This window comes from Anser brachyrhynchus, assembly GCF_964034855.1.
Source record: "Anser brachyrhynchus genome assembly, chromosome: 3".
In the NCBI taxonomy this organism is placed as follows: domain Eukaryota; kingdom Metazoa; phylum Chordata; class Aves; order Anseriformes; family Anatidae; genus Anser; species Anser brachyrhynchus.
This window is the reverse complement of record NC_137696.1, coordinates 104198197-104210532: the sequence shown is the minus strand read 5'-3', so window position 1 is coordinate 104210532 and position 12336 is coordinate 104198197. Positions and strand designations below refer to the sequence as shown.

Here is a 12336-nt window from a genome sequence, read left to right as displayed (position 1 = left end):
GAAAATGGATGTTACATTTCCTTTTTGCTACTGAGAACAGCAGGTGAGTTCAGTATCTATAGAAAAGATCTTGATATATGGGCTCCAGCTGTTTACCTTTTCATTATTTATCTATAGTAAGCCTCATTATATACAGGGTAGTTTCACAGGACCCATGAAACATTGCTTCTTCTGTAAGAAGTTTACAGTCTATCAGGTTTTGTTCATGGACTCTCTGTTCCAAAACTTATGAAAATTTAATTTTTATGCACCTTTCTGTGTCAGAAGGTAATTTTATTTAAGCTGTTTAGTGGGCACTTGAGTTTTACTAAAATCACTGAAATACACCATGACTAATTTTTGTTTTGGGCCAACAGATTATCCAGGGGATCTAATGGACAACATAATTCTCCCAGAGTGCTGGTTTGCTGGCTCTCTTCTATGTATTGTTATGATGCTAATTAGCTCAGCTACTATACCAAAAGCAGTGCAACAGAGAATATTCAGAAGTAATTATTTCATTTGATGAATGCTTTAGAGACACAGCTTTACATAACAGAGTACATAAAGATATGTCAGTGAGTAGAGTAACATCCCCCTCCCTACCTTTTTGCTGAATCTGGATTAGGACTTTTGCTTTATACTCAACCTTTGAGTGTTCAAGTGAATTTTGCAGGACATGAGAGTTACTCTTTTGGTACCAGTCATGGGTGACAGTCATGGCCCTAGCTGAAGGTTAGCTGTATGTACAAGAATACATATACCAAAGTCTAGGCAGACAGGGAGACAGTGAAGCACTCAGACCTTTATTGTAGAGAATTTGAATGCATGAGCTATGAGAATTTGCATATGCTAAAGTGAGGCATTTGAGAATGATCCTTCTCCTTTAGCTCATGAGCAAATTCATGACAGTATGCAATATAGCAATATGTTCACTTTTTGACAGTTCCCAGAAGTGATTTGCAGCTTTTTTTTTTTTTTTCCTAGTCCATGGTTGGCAGTGGAAGCTGGCAAAGAGTCAATGCACAGGTTGCTGTAAAATCTCCTCGCTATGCAGTGTTTGACCTTGCAGAAGGAAAATCATATGTCTTTCGAGTTCTGTCAGCAAACAAGCATGGCATCAGTGATCCATCTGAAATCACAGAACCTATTCAACCACAAGATACTGTTGGTAAGGCATTAATTGTAAGGCATTAATAATAAATACAATTGATGTTGTACAAAATGTAAATAGAGAACTCTCCTTATAATTAGATTAGCATAATTACAATAATAGTAATCAATTTCATTTTGAATTTCAAAAATACCAAGATGTTAAATTTTGGAAACATTCAAAATTTTTCATAATGATCATAAATCTCCTTGCTAAGATCAGTAATTGTTAAAAAGTTAAATTAATTTTAGTTAGTCATTCCTCAGAGTGCTCTACTAATACGACTTTTCAAAAAATAAGATAATATGTGTTAATTGCTAACTTAGGTAATTGTATTGTCTGGCTCAGGTAATTATATACTACCTAATTCCCTACACTTTTAGCTAGATAAAGTAGCCTTTCCTTTCTTCCTTAGTATTCTAAGTTGCAAGTTACTGTTGGTGCAGAATTCCTGTGGCATGCAGATGAGTAGATTTCAGTGATGGGGGAAGATACATCTTCATATTCAGTGGTAAAATTCCAAATGAAAATGAAGTGTTTATTTCAGGGCCACATTCAAGTACACAAATGAAAATTTAGGGAGTGGTTATTCAATGCGTTGTTCAAATATTTAATGTACTTTTGCAATTTAGCAAAGGTCACAGATAACAGCCTCATGTATTGACAGCTGTCACTTTCAGAGCACATCTTATTAGTGCACTTGCTAGAAATGTAAGAAATGAATACAGTATCTGATATGCCCATAGCTCACTAAATATTGCTAGACGTAGACTTCTTAATATTTATCATAATTTTTAAAAAATGTAGCCCACTGCCTTCAGCTTGATCTGTAGCTATGCAAAATGAAACAAAATTATGTTTTTCTTTTATGTATTCTTGATTTGATGTTTCATTAATGCATATAAATTATTTAAACTGTTCAACATTCCCCAAGGTGGGGAAGAAAAATACTGTATTTATTTAACTTAGTACAGAAAATAGACTACCCCTTAGGGGTTAACACACAAAAAAACATTTTGAATAAATTGTAGTCATACTTGAAAGCAGAAAGAGAAGATTCTATTTTAAAGAGAAACTGTAGGAGTACTTTCAGAGATGGAGTTAACCACCTGAGCTAAAATGCATCAGACACACATGGCTTCATTTAGTTGCTGGCACACAGTGCCATTTGACATTCCTGAGGGTAGCTGAGACACCTTCATGGGGCTGCCAAACATTACACATGAGTTATGGGTGGCTCTCTCTCTTGAGCAGAAACTAGAGGGCAGAAAGGGTATGCTAGGCCATCCAAAATGACACTTAGTACTAGACAATTGACTTGAGTGGTAAAAGTGGATGCAATTTGAGATTGACATCCAGATTTAAGTATCTCCATGTAGGCATCTTCAGGTGCTTGGGATGTGTCTCCTTTCACTGCAGTGAGTGGAGCCTGGAGAATAAATTGGCTGACCAGCTATGGGGCATTTACGTCAGGGTGAGATGAATCATTTCAAACACTCCACCAACCACTGATCCGAGGCTCAGTTCAGTTGCCCAAGCAGACATTAGTAACTTTTGAAATGCTTTCAGTCTGCCATTTCAGAGGGGTGCAGGTGTTCAGTATCTCCTGAGTCATATTGCCAACTCCATGAAGAAGGCTCAGATGCTCTAAAATGGTAGTAAATGAATTTGGGTAACTGAATTAAGCCCTAGAACTTTGACTATAATGCCAGCTTAAGAACATGTGCTTGTAGACACATAAACTCCTTAACATAGGTACCTTTATCTCAAGCTGAACCCACTTCCCACTTGATATTACAGCCTTACTGCTGTACTGTGTACTTATACATTATAAGAGTATGTAAGTATTCTTTTGGGACTGACCAAGAGTTCCAGTGGATAGCAACCAAGATGGCCAGGGTCCCAGAGGTTGTGACCTGTAGAGAGGTCAAGGTAGCTGGGTTTGTTTAGGGTGGTCACTTAAAAAGATGATGGTACCACACTGATCTCAGCAGTGCCAGATGATGAAATACAAGGCAACGGCCATAAACTGTAGTTTAGAAGATTAAGGTTTGACAGTACTTTCTTGGTGAAAAAGGTGCAATAGTGCAATGCTGGAACAGGTTATGCAGGAAAGCTGTGAAATCTCCATTGTCGTAAGTTTGTGAGACTCAGACAAAGCCATGACTGATCTGGCTTAGTGCTGGTGATAGTTTCACCAGGTGACGGGGTGGGCTAGGTGATCCCCTAAGATCCCTTCTAACCAACGTTCCTATGCTTCTGTGAAATCCATCTTGCTAAGTTTAGCTAACCACTTAGCATTCAAACATATGCTTGAAGTTGTCCTGAAAAGTTGCCTTTTCTGAATTGCCATCATCATTAGTTGACTGACAGGTGGTATTTCCTAACTCTCATGATATTTGTACCTTTACTGTTTAAGTGCATTTTTTACTGATGCAGTAGTGCTACAGGAACTATATATAAACTTCATATTTGAGAAAGAATATTTGAAAGAGCATTTTCATACCTGTATGCCTTTATCCACACTGATATTTGAAAATATGTTCCCTTATAATTCACACTTCAGAAAACCTGTATAAAATCAGACTTGTAGGAAGCCTAGCAGCTTAGACTAAGTTTACTGTAATTAAAGAAATTGAAAAATAAATATATTTATAAGCATTCATATAGAAATATCGAGAAAAGTGACTTAGCAAAACAAATACACTAAAATATAAATCATATAGCAATATTGACATGGTAGGATAAATCATAGCTAAAGTGGTTAAACATAGTAACAGCATGCAGCATTGTATCTACTTATTTTTACTTTGATGTGTTCCATAACAGTACATGTCTTTCTCTTTTTCTTAGTTGTTCCATCTGCACCTGGTCGAGTAGTGGCCACAAGGAATACAAAAACATCAGTTGTAGTTCAATGGGATAAACCAAAACATGAAGAGGATTTGTATGGCTACTATATTGACTATTCTGTGGTGGGATCAAATCACTGGGAACCTAGTAACCATAAACCTATTAAATATAACAGGTATTGACAATACTTCTGTATTTTGGGGAGGTTTGAAAACTGTAGTTAATTTTAATCCAGTTTATGTGTTAAGCAATGGTGTTATCATGGGAGGTGGATGTTGAATGAATGAGATGAAAAATAGTCTGCAGATTCTTGGAGCTAGACTTTTTTCAGACTGCTGGGCAGACTTCCCATTGGGGTGAACAAACCTGGTGCACTTGAGAAAGCATATGCGAAGGAGAGGGGACTGTTTTGGTTTAACCCAGCAGGCAGCTAAGCATCTTCCCCCCCAAGTGGGATGGGGGAGAGAATCAGGAGGAAAAAAAATTAAAAGCTTGTTGGTTGGGATACATACAGTTTAATAGGACAGAAAAGAAAGAGAAATTATAATGATAGTAATAATAATAATAATAATAGGATGTACAAAGCAAGTGTTGCATAATGCAGTTGCTCACCACCTGCTGACCAATGCCCAGCCTGTCCCAAAGCAATGGCAGCCTCTCTGGCCAACACTCCTAGCTTTTATTGCTGACCATGATGCCACATGCTGTGGGACATCCCTTTGGTAAGCCTGGGCCAGCTGTCCTGGCTGTGTCCCCTCCAAGCTCCTTGTGCACCCCCAGCCCCCTCGCTGGCAGGGCAGCACAAGAAGCAGAAAAGTCCTTGGTCAAAGGGATTGGGACAGCATAAAAATAAGAAAAAACATTTAATTTATTCATAGGTAAACACATCCTACAATAGGATAGTTCTGACTATTCTGATGTGACAGTAATTGCCCAGAACCTCAGAATATAACTGAAAGCTATTTTGGGTGGTTAATATGAAAATGAAGTGAGAAAGGAATAGATTGGAGTTTTTCAAGCCAAAGTTCAGATGAAATGTACTATAGTTTACATGATGCTACCCAGTAGATCAGCACTATCCATTTAATATGAGTCCTATAACTTTTGTTCCAGTGCCCCATCCAATTATATTGTACTAACTCATAGGATTGTATTTCAGTTTTCCTCCTGGAAATATTTTCCTTTGTGAAGCATTCATGAAGTTGAGTTATTGTTGCCAAGATTTCATGTTATAGCAGACTATATCTTATCAGAACCATGCTAATATGTGATGCGATTTTTTTTTTTTTTGTTTAACCCAGGTTTGTTGTTCATGGTTTAGAAACTGGTGAGCAGTACATCTTCCGTGTGAAAGCTGTGAATGCTGTAGGATTCAGTGAAAACTCACAGGAGTCAGAGGCTATAAAAGTACAGGCAGCCCTCAGTAAGTAAGATTCTACGCAACTCAGTCTCACATTTCTTTGATGAGTGACCTATTTTCAGCAACTAGCACCTTTGGTCTTATTTTGTAGCCATGGAGCACATCTCCTCAGTGAAGTTTATGCTCTGGCATGTAACTGTTCTACAGAGAAAAGATGATGTAAAAAAAAATGCTATTCATAAAGTCTATTAGAAGTATTGGGTCAGATTCACTCTAATGCTCAGTCTGCCTTTGGCTCCTCAGCTGTAAGAAATAAACTTGATTAAGACAGTAGATTCTGAGTGACCTGGAGTGGTGAAAATCAATTTAGTATGGCATTTGCTCCATTTAGAAGACTTCTAGGAAACTTCATTACTGTGTGGCTGGACCAAACAGAAAATTGCATTAGGCTGCTCTAGATCAGAGAACAGTCTACCTGCACTTGTGCCCTGCAAACAAAATTTCAGCGTATGAACAATCCACTATTCTACCTTCAATGGGAATAATATGTGCTGAGTGGAGGGCTGAAAAATATTTAGAACACAGATCTGGGCTTCTGTTGTCCAACTTTCATTTCTGCATAGTTTCAGTTTCTTACTGAAAAACTTAAAATGGAACAACTTCCCACACCCTGAATAGCCGCCATATCTTACAGAAGATAACCAACAAACATCCTTGTCAGAAATAATCCTTTAAAAGATTTATAATTCAGAATAGCTCTTAGAGGATGCCTTCTTAACTCTGAATGAGATGTTACTGACAAACCTACTCTTCAATTTTTTTAGGACGAAGTGTGTCTCATATGGGTAGGTGGGACACAAACACTTCTATGTCTGTCACCCAGTCATAAATGCATTCACACCTTTTGATTTGTCACTATGTGTTTTGAAAATGAGAGTTGCATGGGGTATGTCACCAAACACAAAGCACATGGATCTTATAAACACTTATGGGATGTGAATGGCTTTAATCCGTTTCAGTAGCCTTAACAGGAATTTAGCACGGCTATTTATAAGTGACTTACATTTGCATGGAAAGAATCTTTCTGCGGTATTATTTTAAGGATGTTTATGGAGTTTGCTGTGTTCATTCTTAGTTGCAAAGTGCTAGTAATTGCAAAGGCCATGTTTTATGGCCTCTGAAAGTCACACCACGCTTGAAAAAAAAAGAACAAAAAGACCATTTCTGCTGATTATTATCCGTTTTCATGCTAATCACTAGTACAGCTAGAAGATCAGGGTCTGTGTCAAGGTCTCTATTAACATACTCTCTTCTACATGAGGAAAGTCACATTGTCTCAAGTTATACTGGCAATTCAACTGAAAAGATCAGGTGAGCTTTAAGTGCAGGACCTTAGGCTGTACTGACTGTAGCACAACAGGGCAAGAAAGGCATGTCTTCTGGCAAACTGTCATACACAGACAGCAAATACAAAATGGTGCTTGCTAGAAAGGGTGTTTGCCAGTTCGATAGGTCTAAAAAGCAGCTCAGGAAAACACTTCTCTTTATAGGAAGCTGCCTACGTGGAATTTATGCTTCTGCCACAGGTGGGAGTAAACTCATGAAAGAAATGTCTTTTCTGTCTAACATAGATTAAGCTAATGAAAGCCTAAATATTTTCTATTCCTTAAAGGGCAGATAGCGCTCTTTGTCTATAGTAGGCTTGTAACATGGGGATAGGAGGAAAAACATGAAAGCCATAGATCAGACAGTCATATGACTTTATTTCATTTAAGTTCATAGCCATTTTTTATTGATTAATTCTTAATGCATTCCAAAATTTGATTAGTTTATTTGCTTCTTAGCAGGAAGATGTCTTCTGAGCCATTTCAATCTTTCAGCATAATATTTGGTCTGGAGACACTTTTGCTGACATTACTGTTTCCAATACTGAAGATCTTCATCTGTTCCTTCTTACTGTCTCCTGAGAGGGCAGCACATTAGGCAGATGTTTCATACAGGAGCTTCCACATTTATGCCTGGAGACAAAATTAATGTTTGTTAGCAATTTTAGAACTACACTGCAGTGTTTTAGACTGTCCTAACTCTCAGGATGTTTATTTCTTTATAGCTTGCCCATCATATCCTCATGGTATTACGCTTCTGAACTGTGATGGTCATTCAATGACTCTTGGCTGGAAAGCACCGAAGTACAGTGGAGGTTCCCCAATCCTTGGTTATTATATGGATAAACGGGAAGCTAACCATCAAAACTGGCACGAAGTCAATTCTTCCCTTATTACCCGGACAATTTATACGGTTGGTACTTTTTAATCCTTAGCTTTCTGGACTTGGGCTATTTCTTTGCTTTTGGCAGAGTTCTGTTTTCTTACAGATAAATTATTTAAAGTTTATTTACTGCAATACAAACAGGCCCTCCCACAGTGTATTTTGGAGTGCAACAAGCCTAAAAACTGGGCTGGAGATACCATAAATCAGTGACATCTGTTGCTATGAAATTCAAAGACCAATACTTCCATCTAGATGAGGAAACTTTTGAAGAAATAGTTGTGAAGCACATTTCTTACAAAGGACAAGATAAGCTATGGAATGCTTCATAAACTGTATTCATTAATGAATACTATGTGTATCACCACTGTAATAACTTGCAGAGAAAAGATGGAAGAAGCGTTTAGCAGGACAGATTACCATGTTGTCTGTAGAACTGGAGACATGAAAATGAAATGGAGATGGGCTGGAATGTAACGGTCCCTGCTCTTTCTCTCAACTTTTGCCTGCAAATGGAAAGGGGAGTATATAGATAAACATACCATTATGTCTACTATCCTCCTTTCCAGAGTACTAGATCAATAATTTTAGTTTTGAAATAAATTACTTCTGGTAGCTCTTATGTGTTGAATGTTTTTTTAACAGAGGAAGTCTCTGATGTTAACCTCCAAGAGGAAAGATTAGTAAGATAGGATATAGCAAGTAATTAATATCAATATGATACTTATTATCAATATGATAAAATCAATATGATGCTTGCTACATTAAGTTAATCAGATTTTTTCTCCCCCAAATGCTTCTTAAAATTATCTTTGCAAGCCATCAACTTTTCCATAAATGCCAGGGCAGAAGTAGGTCTTTAGCAGAAATTTGATGCTAAAGTAGAAAATGCTTCAGATGAGCTCAGTAAGAATATTTCATGCATAGAAGGCAGTTGGCAATACTCAGGTGTATGAATGCTTTTGACTGAGTTTATAACTGGCATCTCTGACATATCAGATGGAACATGGATGGTGAGAAATAAAAAAAGGGTGGATAGGATAGGCTCAAAAAGGCAATGCTAAGCAATGCTTTCCAAATATTTTCATTGTTTAATGCATTTGTAAACAAATGAGTAATGTAAATTAAGGGAAACCATTCAGAATTTAATTAATATGATATTTAAATCTCAGTCCTGCTAGTAGCTGTATTTGTGCCTGAAGGTGCGTCTTCATACATTATTTTGATGGACTGGAATCTGAAATACTGATGGGAAATAAAAGGAAGACAGTTTTTAGTAGCACAGAATATTTATGATAACTGCAAGCAGACAAAGCCCTCAGATACACAGTACAGCACCAGGAAATCACTAAAGTGTAACCTTCTCTGATTAAATAATTCTATGGGAACCCACAGACATTCTTTCTGTAATAATCTGGGTTTTCAAAACTATATTTACAAGCTGAGCTGTTGTTGTCTCTTGTAATTTATACTATATAGCTCTCTATTGTCAGGAAATTCTATCTAAATTGTATCACTGCCTGGCTTTTCCTAGCTTACTTTGTTTGCTTTGGTCTTGCCTCAGATAACCATCTCATCATATGTTTGTTCCCATAAAAAATATCACACTAAAATCCTTTCTCTTTTCTTTTCCCAGAGAATATAGTCATAGTTTATTTATTCATGAAAATTTAAACCAGTCTAGATTTACTGCTACTAGATGTACTGACCACAGATGCATCTTTCTCTTGAGATATATAATTAAGCAGAACTCTGGGAAAATTACCCAGAGGACTGAGTTGCAGAACACTTGCTTATTGTGGTCTGGTAAAGGAATGAGGTGCTCAGGGTGTCAAAAATCTCATGCCTTATAACTTGTATACCTTGACCTCAAAATCTGAGATGGTGATGCGGTGATAGACTCACTGGGAAAGTCCAGGTTCATTTACTAGGGACATTGGCAGAGGAATAGCATGGATTCCATACTTACTTCCTCATCTTGTAATGGTAGGTAATGTAAAGAAAAAGACACATAAGCCGGAAAAAAATTGGCAAGAGAGACTTTCCCAGTGTTATACCAGCACACTGCTGAACTGAATGAATCGGCTTTTCCTTTAGTTTCCTGTTTTCCTCTCTCCTGTTCAGTCCACTATAACCTCTGTAGGCCAAAACACCATTTGAACTCTTCCTGAAGTGAATGGCTTATGAATAATCATTCATAAGTAGTGAAAGAAGGTATTTCATCTTAGAACACTCTTCCCTAATTACCTGCTGGTGGCCATTCATTGTGTGAGGCTCCCAGGACCTTTGTTCTAATCTTTTACAGCCTCTCATGCCCATGCATTGAGTGCTGTTATTCCTAGGATGATGTGACAGAAATGTGGAAGTACAGCCTAGACCACTATAGCGTGTTTGGTTTAAGAGTAAAATTCTCTAGATTAGAGCCTGTCAGTACTCCAAGCAGAGCAGTAAATCCTGATAATGAATTAAACAATGGCAAAATGTTTATTTTTAAGTGTTTCATTTATTTAAACATGGTAAATCATAGCTTTTGATAATATCAATTTATTTTCTCAAAAAAGGTAGAGGATTTGACAGAAGATGCCTTCTATGAATTCAAAATTGCTGCTGCAAATATAGTTGGAATAGGTCAACCTTCAGATCCTAGTGAGCATTTTAAGTGTAAAGCTTGGACTATGCCAGAACCTGGTAAGTTAATTAGTTTCTCATGGATTTAAATTTAATATAAAGTCCTTAAAACACAGACATTGTAATACTCCAGCCGAACTGCTCGATGTCTTTTGGTCCATTCTTGCCATACTTACCGGTTGATTTTGCCAGTGCTTCTGAGATCCCCTGTTAAAAGCTGCCTCCACATCTCTGCTGATGACATTGGATGTCCTGAGAAGTAGGTGACCCTTACTTAGCTTGCTGAGCATCACCTTCTTTCACTGCCCATATCAGAACAGAAAGTCTTCAGCCTTTATTGTGTGTTTTCATTTCTGTCAGTTTTTTTTATCCCCAGACCTATAAGCTCCATCTCACCCTCTTCACCAGTACAACATATTTTGCTTCTGTGTTATACCCAGGACAATAACTTCAGTATATTAAGACTATTTCTGGAGCTTCATACCCCAAAACTATGGTTTTGTTCATAAATAAGACACAGCAGGGGCCTATTTCATGGCCTATGGGCAAGTATCACAACATACCCCACAACTTACAGCTAAATTCTCACAGCCTCACCTACTGTGCTCCCTTATTTATGTGATTACCTCAGATTGTACCCAGGTGTTACCTGACAGATTGTTATTAGCCAAGTGTTAGAAAAAATGTGCTAACAACCACATAGTAGGAACACTTGTGCACTGGTACTCAAACCTGTGTTTAGGTTGCTTGTAGTTTAACAGTGCAGATACAGCCCAAACCTGTTAATTGCAATGCTATCTTCTTAAAAAAAAAAAAAAAAGTTAAATAAGAAGTATTGTGAATTCAAGACCCCCAGCAGAAAAAAAGTTGATCTCGTGAGCATATAAATTTGTTCCTGAATTTTAGACATCTAGGGAATTGATTCCCCTCAGTAATGCTTGAGTTCTGTAAATAATCTGTGAAAGGGCTTTTGAGGGCCACTATGCTTATTTCATAACACTCTCACTAGTGCTGAGCATCACTTTTGCTGAAACTAGTTCTGATGTCTGGTACTGATTTCCCTAAACAAAGGGTGTCACAATATGTATAATGATATATGCCCATAATGAAACACAGGCATCTACCACTTTAATGTATTTCTACCTTCTTTTCCCCCAAATGCTGTAAAACACAGATGTGTTGTTAAAATGTATCCTATTTATGACACCGAGCTTCGGAATACAATTAAGGATCCATTCTAATACCTGTTTAAGTAATCAGGATCTGTCTGACACCTACACATCTGCTTCATGCCTAAATGTTCATGCAGATTTTTTCTCTATAAAACAAAAACAAATGCCTTAAATTATTTTTGTAAAACTACTGGAATTTTTAGTTATTTCAAAAAGGCATAATTAGCTTAAGAAGGTGAGAAAATTTCATTTTCCCTTTCTGTTTTATGTAAAATATATTTATTGCCTAGAACTAGAAACAAGTAATAATTCAGTGAGATAATAGAATCATTTACTATGGAAGAGCCTCAGATGTCATCTAATTTGACTCCTTGCCCCCATGCAGGATCAGCTATACTTATCTAGCTGTTGACAGAGGCTTGCTTAATCCATCCTTAAAGACTTCCACCCATGAAGGAAGTCCAGGTTCTCTGGGCAGGATCTATTCCTAATCTTACTGTGCTTACAATTCAAAAGTTTTTCTGATATTCCTGAATCTTTCTTCTTGCAATTTAATCCTTTTTATTCCTTGTCCTGTCCACTGAAGATGTGAAGAAGATACTGTTCCTTTCCTTTTTGCAACAGACTTTCTGTGTTTAAAACTTTATCAGAGCCCCAGCTTTCCCCTTCAGTTAACAAAAAACAGTTTGTGCAGTGTTTTCCCCTGGATCATGTATTCCCTATCTCTAAATAAATATATTTTTTTCCTCTTTTGAACTTTTTCTAGTTGGTTCATGTCCTGAATGGCAGCACACAAACTGGACGCCTTATTTCAAATAAAGATTTATCAATACTGAGCAGAGAAAGAGTAATTCCACACATCATAAAATTATTTACTTGTTTATAAATCCTCTTCTATTTGTCTTTTAAAAAATATTGCACTG

General features: G+C 37.1%; 1 protein-coding gene and 1 long non-coding RNA gene across 7 annotated transcripts in view; one reads left to right on the top strand and one right to left on the bottom strand.

Annotated features, from left to right (window-relative positions):
* MYOM2 (myomesin 2) overlaps positions 1–12336 on the top strand; it is an 83904-nt gene that overhangs the window by 40671 nt on the left and 30897 nt on the right. For 5 of the 6 annotated variants that reach the window (XM_080587328.1, XM_080587329.1, XM_080587327.1 and 2 more), the window contains exons 16-21: positions 967–1150; positions 3986–4160; positions 5287–5408; positions 6170–6190; positions 7456–7643; positions 10175–10301. In XM_080587328.1, coding sequence (XP_080443454.1) covers positions 967–1150; positions 3986–4160; positions 5287–5408; positions 6170–6190; positions 7456–7643; positions 10175–10301 — 817 coding nt within the window. The remainder of the gene's footprint in view (positions 1–966; positions 1151–3985; positions 4161–5286; positions 5409–6169; positions 6191–7455; positions 7644–10174; positions 10302–12336) is intronic. The other variant, XM_080587331.1, reaches the window with a different exon arrangement.
* Positions 6851–11785, bottom strand: LOC308193098. The gene is made up of 3 exons (XR_013949377.1): positions 10418–11785; positions 8034–8119; positions 6851–7363 (listed from the first exon to the last, which is right to left on the bottom strand). It is a non-coding gene; the product is annotated as an uncharacterized lncRNA (long non-coding RNA).